Source organism: Larimichthys crocea, chromosome I (genome assembly GCF_000972845.2).
Source record: "Larimichthys crocea isolate SSNF chromosome I, L_crocea_2.0, whole genome shotgun sequence".
NCBI classification, from domain to species: Eukaryota; Metazoa; Chordata; class Actinopteri; family Sciaenidae; genus Larimichthys; species Larimichthys crocea.
The window spans coordinates 30,209,265-30,230,622 of record NC_040011.1 but is presented as its reverse complement, the minus strand read 5'-3'; the positions used below and the strand labels follow the sequence as shown (position 1 = coordinate 30,230,622).

The window sequence follows — 21,358 nt, the reverse complement described above, 5'->3', positions numbered from 1 at the left end:
CTTTAGTTAAGAAAACAATTTACAGCTGAGCCATCGCTGTGGCTGAGCCGAGGCCATCAAGGCCAATGATAAAGCCATTAGGCCATGACATTCATTAAAAGCTACTGACTGCAGTAGTCTGCACGCTGAGGATCAATGCAGAGTAAAAACAAGAGAGAGAGACAGCGGAGGTGAGACACAGAGGTGTGGACTGTAAGAGAAAGAAAATGAGAAGCAGATAGACAAAGAAAGTGATAAAAAAAAAGGAGCACTGCAGGGCAAGTATGTGTGTGTGTGTGTAATGGTGAGGACATTTTTTTTGGGTATGCAAGAGCTCACCCCAGCACACACACACACACACACACACACCTCTCCTCTTTCTCCTTTTTCAGCTCTGCAGAAAGAGACAGATCTAACAGCAGTCTTTAATCAAAGTCAAACACTAACAAACATTTCACACACAACCACTCACGTATCACATACACACACGCATGCACAAATACCCACAAGTGAGCGTGGTAATATATCAACAGAAAGAAATGGGCTTTTGAATACACACTACAGCCGCCACACACAAGACATGCTGATTAAATTCTGAAAGCTCGGCTGAATAGACGAGATAAGAGAGCGTGATTTGCTGTAGTGATGATGTTTAACTTCAGTGGAAGGGTTACATACACATCTAGGCCTATCGGTGAGGAGAAAAAGGCTTTTGGTTGAACAAACACATTGAAAATCCACTGAATAAACTGAAAGAAAACAAAACACAGTGGGAAAGCTGAAAAGCAGGCTGTTTTGATCAGTCTCAGCAAAGTTGACATTTTATAAATGCCAGGTTTCAAACAGCACTGAATGAACTTACTTGAAGGGCATACAATGTAATCAGTAACTAAATACTATAGAGTATAATGTCCACAGTAATAGCAGTTCAGAACAGTTTCTAAATGGACCATGTGGTGAGATGGATTTATCCACTATTGTTTCCAAGAATGAATCTCATGCTCAATCTTTATGCCAACATGGATAAGTGAAAAGTGAAACATCAGCAACTTCATGAAAAATTGGACAACTCAGTCTTCTGAGGGAGAATGTGCGATACAATCAAAAGCACTAGAACAGCTACTAAATGAGCCCTGAGAGATTGGTTTGTCAGCCACAATAGAAAAGAACTCAATTAAAGTTGTTCAAAAACCCTGAATCCCGGAAAGCAGTAGGTACACCGAGAAAACAAACTCCAAAAACTGAATGGTTCTTGGGGTTTAACTACAAGAAACTATTCACATCACTTTCATTTTAGGATAAATAGATAATTGGGTCTGTAATTAAGTTATAATATCTTAGCTTCAAGGCTGTAAAAAATGGGCGAGAGAGGACGAAATGCAAATATTACAGAGCAAACTGTTTGAGCAACGAGATTCATTCTTGAACGTGAGATCTCCAAAGAATCCAACAAGCTAATGGTAAAACTGAAAAGTACAGTTCCTAAAGACCCTGAAGAGGAAGAAGACTTGAGTGATAACATCACTTGCAATAACTGTTGTAGCCACTGTAATGGCAAGTACACTGAGTAACAGGGTAAAGCATGACGTCAGCTGTCTGTGAACATGTGAACAACAAATGAGGTCACAGCATCATTTGAGAAGAGCTCAAAGTCATCGACCAGGAGTCAGTGGAGGGCCGGAGAAAGATCAAGGAGGATATTCACATTCAAGGGCAGAGATCGTCCTTTAACAGGGACAATGTTTGCAGTCACATCGCCTCTTATCACATAATTAAAGTTCCTTACTTATGATATAATGTATATATGTCCCATTTGCTGCAGAAGACTGCAAGTTAATGCAAAACTAAACAACAAAATAAATTGTTTGTCATTGTCCTCCAGAACGACACATATAATTGTTCATCATCCGCCGCTGCTTTCCTGAATGGTTACAAATCATGGTGGCAAAAATAAAACTGTTACTAGGTCATGGTTTGAGGTAAAATTACTACTTCTCAAGGTTACTGTCATAGTTAAAGTAACAACCCCCTATCAAGGTTATGAATCATTATTAAAGAAAAAATTAAACACAGACTGTCTGTAGTAAATATTGTCTCAGGTGTCAAACACCAACATTTGTTTACTCCTTGAACCACCCCGATCTCCTCAGTCTGTGAAGTGTTTAAGTGTTCAAGTAGTTCAGTTAAGGACTAATCATAATTATTAATCATCACTTAAAATATATATATATATATATATATATATCTGACTACGTTGATTGTGACGGTTATGCACCAAATGTACCAAAGCAAATTCCTTGAAAAAACTACTTGACACTAAATTCTCAAGGTTATAAAACTAAGATTTATAGGATTTATGGATCAGTAAAATAACGCATTGCAGAAGAAAGCGAGTAAGTGAACCTTGAGTTTAGGATATTTCATCACATATATTCAGGTCTGCTCTAAAACTATGACATTTATACTGTAATCCTTTCAGAGAATCTAATTCATACATATTTTAACTATCCTGCTGACAAACACAAACAGACCAAGTAATTCAGGCATTAACATCTCCATGGTTCAAACAAGGAAACCGAAATAGCTTTGCTGACCTGCTCTTGCAGTGCAATTACACTACACGGCAACAGGTTCATCACATTAGGCCAAGTGCCAAACTCTTCCAAGACATTAAGCCTGACATTGTCTGTGCAACTACTCTCCTGTCCAGGGTGCTGTGGACCATTCTGAGTGCCAGCATACCTCTATCTCATCATTTATTAACCATTACACAATGGACCTTTTACTAGATTGAGATAGCTGTCTGGATGAACGAGTGAAGGGGAAAAGAAAGAAAAGGATGGTGTTAGTCTACTGTGGAGTGGAAAAAAAAGGAAAAGATAGAAAGTATTTGACAGCAGAAAAAAAAGGTGTTGACAAGCACGGGAAATGTGGCGAGAAGAGAGTGAATAATAAATTGTCTGGTTAGTTGCTGTCTGCTCTTATCAGACGATGGCTGGATGGAAACTGTCATAGTTTTGACCATGCAGAGGAGAGGAGATGAAGGCAATGACAGTAGAGAATTGGGATGGGAAGCATGAAGGAATGGAGAGAAAGAAATGAGACAGGGGAGCACTAACTGTAGGCAGGGAAGTGAAGAGAGCGAGACAGATGGGGGTGGAGAATTTGGAGGGCAAGAGAGATGGGGATATGTTATGGAGGAAAAGGGATAAGGTGGGGAGAATTAAATGAGAACAGAGAATTGGGTGGACGAGGTAGACGTAGAGGACATAGGTGAGGAGGGAAGGCGGGAGGGGGTAGATGGAATGAGGGAGTAAGGGAGTAAAAAATGACAGAAACAAGATGGTGGGACAGAACAGAGGGAAGGAGAGGAAAAAGAAGGAGGGAGGCACCACAGAGAGATGGAGTTCATGGAGATAGAGGCCATTAACTGGCTCAAACGGGTTCAGTGTCGTCTGAGTCATCAGAGCTAACAGTTTGATTTAATGGAGTGAGGAGACGAGTTCAATGATCCTGATAGACATGGGGGCGAGGTGTAACCCTGCAGAGATTGGCCAATCCCTGCTGCAAAAATTCAGTCACATGTCTGTGCAACAAGGCTTGACTGCAATCAACGTGCAGCAACTGAGTAAACACTGATAAAAAGTCATTTGATATGGAGCTACAAATGCTGATACATAAAATCACTTAAAGGATCATTTCACACAAATGTATAAAGAACAAATTGCCACTATTAGCATCACACCATGTATGTCATTATCTGAGATTTCTGCTACAATGATGGTGGATGGAATTTCGCTTGTGGTGCTAAAAAAAATCAGTGGGACTATTTCTTCTATAGATCTGAAATGAATAGTCAATTCCCTGGTTAGCCAACTCAGCAATATTTTTATTTAGATTAGTCACTGAGCAAAAATGCAAGAAATACACCCTTTCACTTGAGAACCTAAGAGCTGACAAACAAAGTTAGAGATGAGCTGGTGAACATATTAAGGCATTTAGCAGCTAAAGGAGTTGGTGGAGACCAAACAGCTCAGACGGGAGTGAATATTGTACACATCGCCCTAGGTCCAGTACCACTAAGCAAGATTAATGAGCTAATTATTCATAAGATATGATAGATAGATTTGGGTTTTAGTTGTTTGGTATCACAGAGCTAGCTCAGTTTTTTACTAGAGCAGTAACTATGGTGACTTATGCTACTCGGCTAACTACAGTATGATCAGAACCTGCCATCAGCCACTGTAAAAATGTCATCATTTGTGACTGAATGAAGTGACAAGTAATGCAAATCAATAGAAATCTTTGCAGGTGGGTCCAATTGCTTTGCTGTTCCTGGTTCTCCACACTTTTACTAACAAATTCTGGAATAATTTATTACACTAAATACAAATTGAGTATTATGTTTACAGGTTATTACTTTTTTCTGGTCATGTCATATACTAATAGGCATGTCTTTACGGTTTACAACTAAAGTTCTATACTGTTTCTCAGATGGATTACAAAACAGAAATAATTAACTGAGACAGATCATATGAAGTTATTTCCAGACTTCCCGCACACCAGCTGCAGGGACATGAGACTACAAAAACTTAACTTGGGTTCCACAAACTGACAAGTATCTTTCATTAATTTGGGCATTTTTTGAAAATCGGTTAATTTAAAAAAATGCTGTACTAGCTCTAGCTGTGGTTGAGTGCAAACTGGCAAATTTGCATACTAACACACAATATTAGTGGTTGTGGTAAACTTAGTTCCTGCTAAACATCAGCAGGTTATTGTTATTATGAGCATGTAAGCATGTTGATGTTAGCAAGCCAATTACTAAATGTAGGCTAATATTTCAATAAGCACCAGAAACAAATTCAGAGAAAAATTAGGTCACTGTTATATTAAAAATCTGGGCAAATTAAGCCAAAACATGTGGCTACAAGTGAAAATCTGCTTTTATATCAAATAATTTGGACACGAAATGACCTTATATTTGATTTAAAACAAAATGGCTGACGACTTTCCTGTACTGGTGCCCGGTTCTAACAGACTAATCTGTGGAGGAACAGGCCTGTGCAGTCTTGAGCTTTATTTCTCTTTTCAAGGCTATGGCTGCTGTTTTTCTGTCTCACAGTGAATATCTCAGAAAGATTCACGGTTGTATGCTGCCCACATACTTTATGTCACCTGTCAGGATGTGAAAAACTCCACTTTGCGGCCGGCCACCACCCACTCCCTCCGGTCTATCCACAGTTGACACATTTGGCAGAGCTCTTTAAAACCAGCTTGAGCTGACATAAACCAGTAAGAAACACACAAACACCAAACTATTTATCTATGAATTTGGTTTAAATATTTACTACGATTTGTTTTGTTTTGTTTTGTTTTTTGGCATGAATGTTTTACAGACAGCATCACCTTGCCTGTGGGTGCTACTGTACTCGAGTGCCTGACAACCTCTATTACTATTCCTGGATACAGATTGTTAGCACATGACACAGCAGTGTTAGCTTTCTCAAAAGTACAAATTAAACTGAAATTTACAGTTTTGTTAACTACAGCAAAGTCTCATACCTTTAGAGTACCCCAGTGGTTTCTGTGAATTGAATACAAACACCTCCATTGACTCTCCCCCTCTGAGTCTCTTGTTTTTTCCCTCCCCAACATATGAGAGTGATGGAAGTGTTAATTGTATGCAGCTGGGGGGATTGATTACAGTGGTGGTGGGGGATGAACGGTGTCTCCTCCCCTGAGAGCCTTTCCTATATGAATTATTATTCATTATATTTTGTATTAAATATGCACTGTGTCCCCTATGGCACAATAAAAGTGATATGGCAGCATTTTGGAGCTAAGCAGCAGTATGTAACACAGGTGCAGAGTGTGCACACTGGGGAAAGCACAGTCTAATATCCACATCAAAGCTTGTGTGCACAGAGACACACGTGTTCTTACCCACATATTTGAAAAGAGCAAGGCCATACACACACACACACACACACACACACTTCCGTCCTCTCATTTTTTCCCCTTCCCTGCTCTCTGTTCTCATTTACTCATCCACCCTGCTTTCCTCCCTTCTCTTCTCTGAATACAAAAGTGCAACCAAGTCCCTCTGACTCAAAGAGGGGGGACCTGAAGAGAATATCTGACAAGGGGGTGAGCTGCTGAATATTTCATCAAGTACTTATAACCAACACCTCAGATCTGAGGGTACGCCAGCATCAGCCGCAAGGACTGAAAATCCACCTCAGTGTCCGTCATCATTCATCAACCATCAGGGGAAGAGCTGCTTCATCAGCAAGCACTTTAAGACGCTGAATATTTAATGGATCATTTGGTTAAGACTCAACTCAACTCAACTTTTGTTCTGATTTGCCCTGGCAATGTGGGATTACACAAATGGTGAGAAATGAAGAAGAGGAATCTGACGCCCTCTGCTGTGCAGTCTGAGACATGAGAAGACACGAGAAATGAAAAGAAAAGAAGCATTAAATACTGAGTTTATAAAAATTGTACACTTCTAAATATTTTTTAGGAAAGATAATACTCCGATATGGTGAGTCACATTAAAATGAAAATGTTTTAAGCTGTTTTCAACAAGCAACAGCTGACTTTTTTTGGCCCTTTTTTGAAATGAGCTCTTCCAGTCGAGTCGGCAAACAGACAGAAAGGAGGAGAAGGATGATTAAGATTGCATGTTCCGCCTATTCCCAACAGAGGCATGCTTTGAAGACTGAGAGGAGTCAGCACATTTTAAATTTCTTGTTTTGTTCCTCCAGGAAAGTTTCCTCTGAAGGGAGTTTGTTTCTGATTACCACTGAACCTTCAGAGGTAAACATAAGACTTATTTTTAAAGACATTTTTAACTAGTGTGAGGTGGTTAAATACAAAGAATAGGTCGCAATGAGCTTTACTTTATTCTGGCTGAAGAAAAAAGATGGAGTCTGTTGCATTTTTTTAGCCAAAAACTGTTTGTTTGCTGATGGCTGCCATCAGGTGCCATCACCTGTGCCCAGACCACCGCAGGGCGCACTGTTCTGCATCCAAGCAGGTTGGATTTGTCTGCCAGAGAGAAGAACCTGAGGACAGGCTGCGTGGATAGGATAAGTGAACTCATGCAGGCTGTTTACAGCCTGGCACAGCTTGACACGATGTTTGCAGGGTTTTTAGAGCTGACAGAAAGCTGAGGAGAAGTTTAGAGCAAAGGCAGTGTAGAAAGTGACAGACAGCGAGGGAATCCAAAGTAATCAGACTACAGCAAGAAGAAATGAGCAGAGCTTAAATGAGGTCTTTAAACTCCAGCCTGAAATTTCTGGTAAGCAGAGGCAAATAAACGAGAAATCCATCTTGCACTTTAAGATTATTTACTCTTTTTTCTTTTCTTTTTTTGGCTTTAATACATACAGTAGTTGATTCCAGGAAACAGCCAGGATAAATCACTCTGACTGCAAAGAAACAGGAAGCATCACAGTTATAATTAAATGCATTAGACCTCAGACTCCCGTACTGAGGTCTTATAAACTTGATTTTTGAAAGTGAAAGTAGAAAAAGAAACCCTATCTCTTTTCTTTATCCCTGTCATTTTCATGAACAAACCATTTCTGTATTTGTCCATTCAATATATATATATATATATATATATATACATTTTTAACTGACAGAGTGTGATATACATATTTGGTTCCTCACTACATATAAAATTTGATCTTTTGCTTCTTTACCATGGATATTCCTCTCGAATCACATTGACTTTGCCTAATGTTACGTTTAGATACTTTCAGGCAGTCACTTGAGTTTGACATACATACATAATTTGTGCTATTTTAAGATCTACTAAATCTGTGTCTTTACAAAACTGATTTTTTTTGTGAGCTTTACTGTCAGCATTTTTCAATTACTGGTAAATATAAAACCATCAGGTTTGCATTTGGGGTTTTATTTCTGGTAACCTGCATTTCCTCAGTACTACCAGCAGAGGTCAATGCTGCTCTGATAGTCGCTCTACACAGACCCAAATCATTTTGAGTATACCTGTACCTGCATTGCCTTTCCGTGCACTGAATATGCAAAACCTCAATATTTTCTCACCCATGCAGGTGATGTAAAGCGCCTGTTGCTACTGAGAGAAGAGGAGAAAACTATATTCTTCCTCCAAAATCTATTACTGTTGCTCTTGAAGTGTCCTAAAATGTTGAATGTTAAAGGTCATCTGAAACATATTCTGTAACTTACACTGAAGTATATAAAAGGCAGCCAGGCCTGGTGGCTGTAGAAAGTACTGGCCCTGGCTACCCTTTAATGTCAGCATTTTACTAAATAGATTTGGTTGACTCATCATGCTGTGACCTTTGTATTTTTGCCCACAGCTCCCAAAGCGAGACACATTTATTCTTGTTCAATGGAAAATACAAGACAAACTTTGTATTGCTTTATTTTGTCAAAGAGTAACGGTAACAGAGGCAGCAGCAGTTGTTTTTGTAGAAGACCTAAAGCAAAAATAGAGAGTTAAAGGGGCACGCCACCAATTTTATTTAGTAAAGGAGGAGTGTGTAGGTTTGTGGAGCTTGAAGGTTATGGGTGTTTAATTCCTGTGAAAGATGCAAGTTGTATTGTCTGTGCACCTTCTACAGACTGTCTCTTACACTAGATTACATTAACTTTAGTATTTAACATGCTGCTGCACACTCTTCCAATTATCATAGACACATTAGTGATGCAGCTTTTTTCTTATCTGACCTTCATTAGCTATCTGGAAAAATACATCCTACGAACAACTAAATATTCAAATATCAGACACCATTAGAAAAACATAAAACCAAGTAAAACAACGCTGATTATATTATATTAGATTCATTTACTCTAAATGGCTTCATAACCAGTTTATCCAGTCTGGAGCAGGCAGTATCTAAAAGTCATTTTAAATGGACCCCAGCACTCAGTAAGAAAACATGTAAAGGTTAAATTCCAGCATAGTGCTCAATATTACATGTCCACTGTTTGCCATTAAATTATTAACTGTGGAATCATGTGTAATTAGTTATTTCCAAACCTGGTGTTCATCGATTTTAAACGAAGAGGGCTCAGGGCAACTTCTCTTCATGCTTGATTAAAACACAGATGTCCTAAATAAAAAATCAATGGATAGTAAAGACAATCCATAGAACTACAAAACTGTAATGGCGCTTTAAGGAGCTGAAATTTGTGTGTGTGTGTGTGTGTGTGTGTGTGTGTGTGTGTGTGTCTAGCCTATTTGCTTTTATGGCCGTTGTCTAATCTGATGTTTTTGCAGATGCAGCTTTCGCTCCCACCGGAAAAGCTCTGAAAAAGAGCAGATGTAGTCCTGTGTGTGCATGGACGTGCGTGTGTGTTATTTGTGTGTGTCCAAAGGTGTGTGTGTTTGTTTGTGTGTCTGGGACTCTGATATGTTGCAGACCAACATCTCTAGTTTCTGCAGCTCATTTCCTTACTGTCAGTGTGGGTGTTTTAATGGTTGTTTTAATGGTTGTTGTGTACAGTATTATGTTGTTGTTTTTTTATACATGTGTTTTACATGTGTGTGTCTTTTATGTCTTTGTGTGTGTGTGTATGACAAAGATATGTTTGTCTACTGCTTCTTTTTTTTTTCTTTTTACTTTAACGAGGTTTTCTTCTAAAGGACTAATTAGTTACGCAACCAGACCTCAGCAGCAGCTCCTTTATGACGTTTGTGTGTGTGTAAGAGAGAGAGTGAGACCTCGAGGGCAACTCTACCCACTGTGGCTGAATGCTTGAGCCATCCACAAATGTGCAGAAAAAGTGTGTGTGTGTGTTTGGGTATGTCTTTGTCCAACTACTTTATGTGTGTGACTGACTTCTTTGATGTTCCCTTCCCTCCAGACATAATGTCAATTGGCTCAAAGAGCATTATACTGTAAATGTATGTGTGTGTGTGTGTGTGTGTGTGTGCGCGCGCCTCCAGGCTGCTGCTGTATCGCATACAGTTTCTGAAGCAGCTTTGTGTGTATTTCCTGCACTGCTTTACTGCGTATAACTATAAAAGCACCAAAATTAGACTACTGCTTTACTGCGTATAACTATAAAAGCACCAAAATTAGACTGAAAAATGCCATTTTAATGAATGATGGATGCACGCACACACACACCAAATACCAACTAATGAATCACGATAGTAAAACCCTCCCCTTCCTCTCATCTTCATGTGTGTACAGCTCTTTCCCCGTTGCCACACCGACACGTTTATTACCCACATTTATCACAACCGCGCACACACACAAACACTTTGCTCTATATCAACTTTATCTCTCCTCTCTATTAGCTTCTTACTCCCTTCATCTCTGTCTCCTTCACTCCTCCCACTGGAAAACATACTGATCAGAAGGAGGTCAACTCCAGACATGATTGAAGAAAAGATACAAGCTGAGAATAAAAGATGGTTGGACTGTTCACAGCGCAGTACTACTTTCAATGCTGGCAACTTAATTGATGTACAGAAACTGTAAACACAAATTTGCACTTGTACAAATACAGTAAAGACACTTTAGAGCACTTACCTTTAATGAGAGTCCCAGTGACCAGTTTGTGCAGGGTCAAGGCAAACTTGACAAGTCCCTGTTTGCAGCGCTTGGCACACCCCGTCATCCTGACTGTGATCTGGGACACAGCAGGGCTGAGCAGGGCCAGAGCAGGATGGGGGTTTCCAGGTCCAAATCAGCAGCTCTAGCAGCACTCTCAGACTGAAATGGCAATCAATACAACTTCTGGTGGAGTGTATAAATCCAACGGAGGAGAGCGCACTCTTCTTACTGTGTCGCCTTTCGTCCTGCTGAGCTAGAAGAGAGATAAAAAAAGAAATGGTGATCTCCCCCTGCTTTCCCTCCCCCACTCCTCTTCTGTCTTCTCCATACCACCTCTGAATATGTCCAAATTAGTGAGTGCTTGAGAGCGAGGAGTGCATGTATAGACAGTAATCAACTCTCAACTCTAAAAATAAACTCTCACTGTCCAAGAAAGACAACTTCAGCTAGTTTGAGGTGTTCTTACAATCCAAGTTTCCAAGAAACTTCCATTTCTATCTGCAAGTCAGCCTCTGGGATCGCAGTAATGAAGCAGTCTCATGATCTGTTCTTGGTTTTCTCTTTCTTCTTCTTCTCCTTTTCTTCCCTCCTGCTTATCAAATTCATTCCCCCCCTTTTAAGTGAGGAAGCAGTAATCCACTTTCAGCACCAGTGACAATGGACAGCTCCCCACAATGCAGCGCAAACACACTGAGCTCAAAGGCGCACACACACACGGGCGCGCGTGCACGCTCCTCCGTCAACCCCTCCCACAGCCCTTAATAAATACACTTCATCAGTTTATAAAATGAGCTGTGTGTCTATTTATGCTTCTTTCTTCTTTTCAGCAAATTCAACAATTATGTCTTTTTATGGGATTACCATCTTTATAAATAATAAATATGCTTTATTTGAATACCTTAAAACAGAGGCTACATGTCCAAACTGCTGAGCTCACATCATGATTAGTAAATGGTTGTGATGATAGTGACAAAGAGCTTATCCTCTTCTGCACTTCTCGTTGTCATCTGTGGCCTTTTTCTTTTTTCCTGAGCTGGTTGCTGCATGAATAAACTGAAGAAGAAACATCAAATATTACAAATTATTATTAATAATATACAAAACAGTAAGGTAGATACATCCTGATGAAGTAATGAGATCTGAGAAGCAGTTTTTAGATTGTTATGAAATCGTTTAAGTTCAATACCGATGGCTCTATATCAGTGGTTCCCATGGGGGTTTCAAGATAATTCACAAAATAGTTGTGAAGAATAAAATAAACTATATTGTACCAAGCAGTGCAAAATGACAGAGCTATTTAACAAGCAAGTTAACAACAAGTTAACAAGCCCAGTTACCTCAGCGATATGATAATGAATTTCTATCAATTAATGTTCTAATTCTAATTAGACAAAGCAATGGGGGGGGAGAAAATGTCCTAAAATTCCTATTCCTATAACTATTTCTATATAGTTATTCTTGATTTCTGTTCCTGGGTCTAATTGCCCGTGAAATCATATTGTAGAAATACAGTACGCAGACTGGATCACCATTTCCCAGGCAAAGTTACACAGTAGTATGTTGTTGTGTGAGTGGTATACTAGCTGAAAGTCACATTAGTAGTAAATGTTGATAACTTTAGCTTTCCAATTCTCAATTGTGTTCAATTTATCTTACATAGCCACGAGCAGATGCATTACCTCATCGCTAAGCATCCTGGAAACAATTATGTTGCGTTAAAATGTGCGTGCTAGCCAGATCAAGCAGGAAGCTGCAGAAACACTACCACTCTTCACCACAGGGACTGCAACAATCACAACAAAATGAAAGTCTGCAGTTGCTTGTAAGATTTATTATTAGCATCCAGCAGTGTATGTTTTCAGATGATTATAGACTAATAAAAACATGGTTATGCATAAATCCCTAAAAATGACACACAGGATCATTTAAGTAAACGTTATAGCACACATCAGAAATAGTCTGTTCTCAATTTAAATTGTGCAGAAGTATTGTGAGATGTAAATTAATAATTAAAATACACTTAAAAAGTGCTAATTAGGCAGATTGACAATTTTCTGTATATATTATATTCATTTTTGTATCATATAGAGACAAACAAATAAATAGTTTTAATTAATTAATTATTTAATATTTTCTGTGATTACAAGGTAATGGTAATATCAGGCGAATAATTTTATTTCTTACATGTTTCTGCAGTTTTTGTGTATAATTAGTGGTAATATATTTTTTACAACCCAATATGGTTCTAAAATAATATTCTGTGTGATTATAACAAAGAATTTGTACTTTTCTAATCAGAGCTCATATTTTGGATCTTGGCAGCTTCATATTTTGATGTAGAATTTTGCCACTTTAATAGACTAGAAAACAAAAAACCATGCATGCATGACACTGATAAGTGATAACAGTTAATCTCATGTATCATCTACATAGATACAATTTTTTGTATTTATAGTATAAAGTTGTATACAGCACTAGTAAATGTGCTTTGTTTACTCTCTGCCACCAAAGTTAATACTTCATAAGCATTTATATGTTTATTGATTATCTCAAGACCCTTTGCTGATTCCTTTGACCCCAGTCGCAACTCATCAATACACATTCAGCCAGATAACAGGACTGCCAATCACTTCTTGTAATTGATTACATGCTTTTGACCTTTACCAGACCCCTTGATTCATCCTGACCAGACTTTACATGCCGCTATCATCATCACTGGAAACTTGCACATAACTCATGAGACATGCCAAGACTAAAAGAGAGGGGGAAAAGCTGGAAAAAAAAGAGAGGCACAGGAGAGAGATGGAAGGGGAAAGAGGATGCAGGGACATAATCTTATAATGTCCTGTGCTATATTTAGCTCTGAATCACATATGGTTACTGGACTCAGGGCTAGAATGCAAAATACAGAAAAAAAAAATGCAATAACAGCAGTTACGAGTAGGAGAAATGGAGAAATAGATGTAAACAGACGCTATGGGTGGGAAGAGAGAGACAGCAAGAAGAGAGAAAGAGTCTCAAGCAATGAAACAATAAAAATGCAAATGAAAGGCATAAAAACACAAGAATAGAGAGAATTGATGGAGGAGAAGGGGAATGAGCTATGGAGTCTGCCAAGTGGAGGTGGGGTGTAAAACCGAAGGTCCCACACAGTCTCTGGGTTATTTGCTATCAAACTGAAAAGGTTCTGTGTGCCTTAGGATCAATGATTTTTCACAGTCTCAATGCCATGGTTCACACTTAATGAAAGCTGAAGGAAGGTTGGATAAAGAAAACAGCACAAGAGCCAGAAAAACAGGAAAGAAAGAGAGGATGAAGTGGTTGAGTGGAGAAGAAGAAGGGGGCGGATTGTTTTCTGAGGCGCCACCACTGTTTTGGCTATTAAGCATGAAGGAGATTACTGTGTGGGGGAATTTGCATAAACATGCTTCTCTATTACCGCCCCCATTGTTCATGATTAATGAGATTAGGGTTGCCTTTGCGCACAGACTCAAGTATGTAATAGCAGATAATTGCTTGTCTTTTCCTAAATTAGAAGTTGCGTTGTTTGATGTCTGTTTCTACGTGGATTTGCTCAAAGTGATGAAGCTCTTGTTTCTCTACATTGTAGAACGTACCTGACAGGCACAGTGGATGATAAAGACGTGGAGAAAATTGAAGCTCGGGGTGGAAGAGAGAAGAGAAGAGGAGCTTGGAGAGAGATAGAGTTTCATGACGCACAGCAACAGCAAAGAACGCACTTCAAATTGAACTGAAAAAAGGGCCAAACTGGCAAAGAAAAAGCTAAAAGAGAAGAGAAAAATATTACTTCTGGGTGAAAAATATCATCGATAAAAGGAGGAAATGAGGACTGTCTGAAGAGAGAATGGGTTTGAAATAGAGCGATTAGGGTGTACAAAGAAACAAAACAAACAAACAAAAGGAAAGGGAGAAAGAAAAAGAAGTGGGATTGGCTTGAAGTATGAAGGTGAAAATAGCATGGAAGGAGTAGAAAGGTCACTGAGGGAGGTGAAAGAAAGAGATAGGCGAAAAATGAGTGAGACAAAAAGGGAGGCGAGTGCTTTGAAAGCTGTAGATCTGTCAGAATTGAATCATAGACGGCCAGCTGTACACTCTGATAGTGCTTCGGCTCTAAATATAACAGACACAGAGATGGAGTGATACGGCCACAACAACAGACAGAGAGATGGTGAGAATAAAAGAGGCATCACAACACAAAGGGGAGAGAGAAGAAATACAAATTGGCAAATCTGTACACATACAAAAAGCGTTCAGCAGTTTTCAGGCTGTGACATTTTTAGCTTGTATGATTGGGTTTGCATAATATGACAATATCCATGCAAGCCCCAGCACTTACCACAGACACACACACACACTGAGCAAGGACAACATCACAATCACATCACTGCAGTAAGACAACACACAAATCAAAAACACAACAACCTTCCAGCATCAAGACCCATCTGCCCAGACACAACAGCAGGAGAAACCCACTTTTAGAGCTCATCTCTGGGTGTGAGTACCAAGCTGGTGCCCTGGGGGTCTGGAAGACGACTCCAGACCACCACCCCACTTGAGCCCCAGGATTCTCAAGGTGTCAGTGGCAGTGATGGAGTGACAATGTCCCCTCTGGGTGAAATTAAAACCTTAACACACCATCCCTCCTCTCATCTTTCTCATCTGTCGTTCCTTTTCTAGCAAAGCCCCTCCACCTCTTGAGACACCCTGCTGCTGACAACTGTCTATCTGCACACACACACACACACACACACACACACACACACACACACTACTACAAGAAGGAGATATCCCCTGCAGTGATGATACACTTTCAGCCACATATGCAGAGCACATACACACACAAAGAAAGCTCCAGAAGTGTCTTTAAACGTCACAACAAAACATTCTTGTAGGAAGCTGTCGAGCCCAGCTGTCGTTGTCATAGACACCCCTGTGACAAGTCATGCATACACATTTCCTTTTATCTACAGCACATGCTTTGCTCCCTCTCCTCCATCACTCTCTAACTCCCATGTTGGCCTATACATAAAACGAGTCAGAGCTGAGCTTGGCATCATTACCATCCAGCATGGAAAATTCATTAACACTGAGGTCATTATTTCATGTAAACAAGACGTTAAGCACATACTGCTTAAGTATAGTGCATACATGGTACAGTATGTGTTAATAATGGAGGTGAGTCTCCCTGGAGAATGTAATGAGAGTCCAGTGGGTCCAGCTGAGCTTCAAAGCACTATTGCAGTTGTGTCTGCACTGCAGTTCTTCTTATTATTATTCTGTAGCTGGCGCAGTGCAGGACTACAGTGGACCACTAATTCATCTTGAACTTGAGTCCACTATTGTTTTGCATAAACAAAGTGATCATTTTTTATGCATGAAAACCCAGGGCCTTGTATACACAATCAATAAGGTTTGCAAACTTTTGTAACTTGAGTATTCTGTATTGAGCATTTTTTTGTTTGTGTACAGTTATAAAAATACAAAACTACAAATCAAATTTTTGTAGAAACAATATGATAAAATCCTGAAGTAGATGAACTATGGGTTATATCTCTAACCTTTCCTTTCCTTTTCTGCAATATGAGAATTTCTGTTGTGTTTCTTTCTGTGCTGTTTATACACATGCAAGTGGTGAAAGACTAAAGTAAAGGCAGCAATACTACAATATAAAAATACTCAAGTCCTGCAATAGAAATGTCACTCAGGTAAAAGTGCTTGAAGGACCAGTGTGTAGGATTTAGTTGTATCTAGGGTTGTCATTTCACCCTCTCCTTCATAGAGTGAAGGAAAAACTATGGTGAACTCAAAAAAGGCAAAAGGCTGTATATAGAGTCATCGTTTACTTTTTCTATTCTGGGCTACTGTAGAAACATGGCAGTTCAACATGGTGGACTGTGTGGAAGAGAACCCGAGGTGTAGATATTAAGCGCTCATGATAGAAAAGAAAAACATAATAATTCTTATTTTCAGATTATTGTATGCAATATACAAATACATCAGTTATTATATATATAGACTTGTCTCTTGCCCTAAGTCAGCTGGGATAGGTTCCAGCCATGGTACTATGACAGTACATCATATTTTCTATGCTCAGTTTATGATGTATGTTAAATATGTAAAGTTAAGCTGTGAAATCCATAAATGGAGTAAAAAGCTCAATACTTCCATTTGAAATATGAAGTAAATGGAAATCCTCGATAAATTCTAAATAGTTAGATTCACTGTAAAACAAAAAAAAGGGACGTGGTGTAGTAACAAGAGAGGACGAGAGGAAGAGGAGCCGAAGAGAAGGTTTGAAGAAGAGGAATAATGTTTTTGTTTGCTCATAGTTGGTGTCTTCCTCCTGTACTCATACACCTACACCCCACCACACAAACACAAACACCCTTTGCCCCGTCCACCTGGTTCTCTTGTTTCTGCTGAGCATGAGCGATGACGTCCTCAGAGGAGCTCCCAAAGCTGCTGAGCACTGCATGTGATTATGAAGCTCCTTTTTTAAAAGCTGCTGATGTTTCTTCTTCTTTGTCTATCACTTTAGTTTTTGGTGTTGTGCCTGGTTTGTATTGAATGGGAGAGCAGACACTAAGACATGTTTGGCTTCTTGGGAAACCTTTTTGTTTGTCAGCATCATCCACTCCACTTAATGTCTCGTGAAAGCATGTCAGAAAAAGTGACTTACACACAAACACACTTTCACTACAAAGTCACCATGAATGACTGCCATCTAGTGTACATTCATGGGAAGTGTTTAAGTTGAATAAACAGGAAAGGTTGAAGAAAAAACTATTGCTAAATCTCAACTGTGGATCAAGTTTAACCAGAATGTGTCACCCAAAACTGTTGTAATGTAATGTTGTAACCTGGCGTACACACACAGACACTGTATGAATGACAGTTCATATTATATAAACATTTATTCTCTGTACAGTCGCAAGGAATCAATGGGAAATCAATATTTTCAGTTACTGATAGAAAAATACCTTTGCTGCACCATGATCACTCCACACCCGTACATACATAAAGTAGCAAAACGAACATCATATTGTGTGTTGTGAACATTGTATAAAACAAAAAAATATGAGCGTGCAAACATAACATCTATTAGAGTGTCACTCATACAAAAAGACGTACAGTATGTGGTACATTGGCATATATTTATAATATTCTCTACAAAAAAATATCAGTGATAATCTCTTTTTTTTTATTTCTTGTTCTAGATTTATTAATAATGACTGTGTGCAAATTTCAGAACTTAAAATAACACCTGGCTTCTGTGTTTAAAGTAACCCCCGTAGACCTATGAGGAGAAGGAAACGGATAAGTCTTTGGAGTGAATCATCTTTTTTCATATTTGGCTTCATATGTTAAAATCAAGTAAGATGACTCAGGGTACAATGTTGCGTCGGCACATTATACAGTTTTCATACAGTGAATGTCCCTTTAGCCAGCTGTGTCATGTCACAGAGTCCAGAGAGGCAGGTGAAGCCATATGACACGTGATCTCTCAGTGTTGAACACAGTGTTTAAATGTGCAGCAGGTGCAGATGTCCCTCCAACATTTTGTTGAAAAATGTTAATAAATGTTGGTGTCACAGGCAGCTTTTGACAATGTGATTGATATTGGCTTCATATAGTTTGAAGTGAAGTAACACTTTTCATCAGTTTGTCAGGATTTGTTTGATTGGCAGCCACTCTGGCCTTACACCTGGCAAACACTCACAATGTCCTTTCCATTCAAAAGGTCAATCCGGGAACAGGAAGTTCTTCCAACAAGAGTTAATCCTCACCTGCCTTTACATGCAGATTAACTCCGACACGGTGTTTAGTTTGACATCTTCAGTAAGTTGTTTTGAGGTTTAGTGGTCGGCCACAGGTCACTACGTGTTCATAGGCTGGTAATGACAACGGGAGATAAGTTTTTCTGATTGGTTGACCTGAGCCTGAGGGTATCTAAAGCAGTCTGACGGTGTCACCCTCGCTGTCCACTGAGATGGAGGTTAGGACGGTCCCTCAGAGAGCTGCAGCTATAGATGGCTGTGCAGTGAAGGGCGGACAAACAGAACACACAGAACAAAGTGAAAAATACATAAGTTTACATAAGTTTTAGTATTAAAAAAATATTGTTTAGTGCTTTTTAAATATTCATTAGATTTGATTTTTTTTTTTTTATCTGAAGTTTTGCATAAAGGTTTCACATATTTTATATTTATATTAATTTATATTTCTACATAGAAGCAAACACAAGGACACAAAGTCGCACACAACTTACCTTCAAACTACTGGCAGTGAAGGTTTTCACAGAGAAGTTGCCATAAACCTACAGAGACACTAACAAAATAATAAACTTATAAACACACAGATTTGATGCAGCCACTGTTAAATATGCAGGAAGCACATGCTGTTTAATATCATTATACTTACTTGTTGACTTATGCCACCATTATGACACTGTGAGTCAATGGTGGTCTTTTCTGACTGAATTACTGTACGTGGTGTGAACACTGTTTGAACTGAGACCATTAGAGCCCAACGTTTGGACACTGATGTGGACTGGGACACTCATGTTCACATTCTCCAGAACACACTGCAGGAAAAAAAAGCAGTATATGAATTACTGTTATTAAGTTTAACAGGTTACAATAATGCAGAGCTGTTCATTCAGGGAGAGACTGATACCTTGGTGCACGCAGAGCTCATGACAGATTTGTGGAAGTCCCCATCTACAAACACCTGAGAGGTGACACGAAACAATGAGTACAAGAACAAACTTATAGAAACTATAGACTAACAAATCTTACAAAATCCAAGTCACCAAATGTTAGTGTCAGCTGTGCTTACCCTGTAGCCATACACAAATGTGCCATTACTACAGCCCAGCTCGTCCAGTGGCGGCCTCTCCCAGCCAATCATAAGGCTGCTCTGGCCCACGGTTTTGATGACCTCAACAGAGCGAACTTCGTCTGGGGCTTCTGGGGGTGATGGGACAAAGAAAATCAAGCACAGCACCCTATCTTGCTTGCAATGCTGTAAACAGAGTATACTAATACATTTATTTCTTTGATAGGTAGCAGATTACTTGCACACTTCACCTTTTTACAATCAAATTCTACCAAAATAAATGAACTTACTAATAAATATAGGCGATTTAGTAAAGGTTTATAGCCATGTACTGCAGTGTGTTACTTTACAATAACAAACACAACATCAAACTGACAGAATTTGTGCTGGAATTTTTATAAGATTGTTATTTCAAATAAAAGAAACAGAAACAGAGAATAGCTCTTATCTAGGGTAGATATAATCACATTGCAGCAATATACAACCAGAAAATAATATTCTACAATCCTTAACTGCAATATTATCCACAAAAGCTATAACACATACTTGTGCAAGGATTCAGCAAATGCTGTTTTATTGTCAAACAACTTTTTCTTTTTAATAAAAACAAGAATTCCTTCTACTAAGACTTTAAACAATGGTTTGTTTTGCTTTTATGTACATAATCTCAAATATTAAAAATTTGTATTACCTGGTTTGGGTCTTGCTGCCTTGGTCTTTTCTGCAGCGGTGGACTTTTTGGCAGACTTGTAGGACCTCTCAGGAGAGCAACGAGCAGACTGAGTGCAGGATGCAGTATATACAGAATTATATGTTGGGGTAGCACCATCGGTTTGAGAAGGCATGTTTAAGTGATTATCCTCAGGGGCAGTTGATATGCTAGGGGCAGTTGTGTCTGAGGCAGTGGGTTTTGGATTTGTCTCAGAGCATATTAAGACATCAGTGTCAAATGTAGTGGTCTTCAGAGTTAAAGGAGTTGAAGCTGTATGTTTAGTATGAGACATGTCAGTCGTAGCAGTGATTTTCTTTGTCACTTTTGGGGATATTTTTAGATTAGCGCCACTGCCTGAGGTGGATTTGGCTTTGCATGGTGCCACAGTGGTGAAAGGAACATTTGAAGAGCTAGAAAGAGCAGACGTGGATTTACAGGCGTCTGCTCTAAAGTGATGGTTAGTGAACATGTTGGGACTAAATGTAACATTAGCAGATCTAGAGGCGACTGCATTAAAAAGTGTTGTTGACTTATTAGTGGAAACAGATGTAGTTGTCAATGCAGGAGTGTGCTTCGCTGGGCTGTAAGCAGTGGTGACTGGGAGAGAGCTGGACTGTGGTGTACTAAAACTGAGGCTCTGCTTCTTTGTCTGAGAGGCCAGTCCAAGATCTGTAGGAGCTGAAAAAGAGACACTTGTCCGGGGTTGCTGTCCTCTTCCTCTGCTCACTGGTGCCTTGAAATGACGAGAAACAAAAGTAATGATGTTTTTTTTTCTACATACTTCAACACCATCCTGCATCTGTGTCATGCTGAATGCATCAGTTTACCTGATAACTGCTCATTAGAGTTTTCTGCAGTTGCTCGTGTAGGTTTATGATCTTCTCAGGACTACTCAACCTCCTGCCCAGACTGACACGCGAGCTGGAGGAAGGAGGAGTGGAACTCCGTGAGGATCCAGTCAAACTAGTCAAATCTGGGGAGGATGTCCCTTTCACATCTGGATGATGAAATCCAAGTTTCTCAGACTGGTTTGGACTGGTTAATTGGACTGGTCCACTGGAGGAGGGAGAAGGCTGTGATGGGACAGAGAAAAGGCACACTGTCATGTTTCTCTCTGTTTAATTTTTGAATACATCAATTAATCAAATTAACTGTGAAAACACAAACTACACACTAAACGACACTGTGGCTGAAACAACTGGAAGTTTCTTTGTTTATTGATAATTTATGCTGTAGTGGT

At 39.3% G+C, this 21,358-nt stretch overlaps 2 protein-coding genes across 6 annotated transcripts in view; both read right to left on the bottom strand.

Moving 5' to 3' along the window:
* The window catches only part of kcnip1a (Kv channel interacting protein 1 a), a 35,628-nt gene extending 24,525 nt beyond the window's left edge, over window positions 1-11,103 (bottom strand). Inside the window, exons 1-2 of one of the 2 annotated variants that reach the window (XM_027289758.1) lie at window positions 11,014-11,103; window positions 10,524-10,800 (exon numbers count right to left, since the gene is read on the bottom strand). In XM_027289758.1, coding sequence (XP_027145559.1) covers window positions 10,524-10,611 — 88 coding nt within the window. In that variant the 5' untranslated portion in view covers window positions 10,612-10,800; window positions 11,014-11,103. Of the gene's footprint in view, window positions 1-5,544; window positions 5,620-10,523; window positions 10,801-11,013 lie in introns of those variants that run through there. The other variant, XM_027290687.1, reaches the window with a different exon arrangement.
* A 6,360-nt stretch (window positions 11,104-17,463) lies between these two features.
* The window catches only part of jakmip1 (janus kinase and microtubule interacting protein 1), a 33,380-nt gene continuing 29,485 nt past the window's right edge, over window positions 17,464-21,358 (bottom strand). For 3 of the 4 annotated variants that reach the window (XM_019276033.2, XM_019276035.2, XM_027281617.1), the window contains exons 13-19: window positions 20,946-21,191; window positions 20,098-20,851; window positions 19,407-19,537; window positions 19,245-19,298; window positions 18,990-19,152; window positions 18,838-18,896; window positions 17,464-18,602 (exon numbers count right to left, since the gene is read on the bottom strand). In XM_019276033.2, the coding sequence (XP_019131578.2) occupies window positions 19,024-19,152; window positions 19,245-19,298; window positions 19,407-19,537; window positions 20,098-20,851; window positions 20,946-21,191 (1,314 nt within the window). In that variant the 3' untranslated portion in view covers window positions 17,464-18,602; window positions 18,838-18,896; window positions 18,990-19,023. Of the gene's footprint in view, window positions 18,603-18,837; window positions 18,913-18,989; window positions 19,153-19,244; window positions 19,299-19,406; window positions 19,538-20,097; window positions 20,852-20,945; window positions 21,192-21,358 lie in introns of all 4 variants that reach the window. The other variant, XM_019276034.2, reaches the window with a different exon arrangement.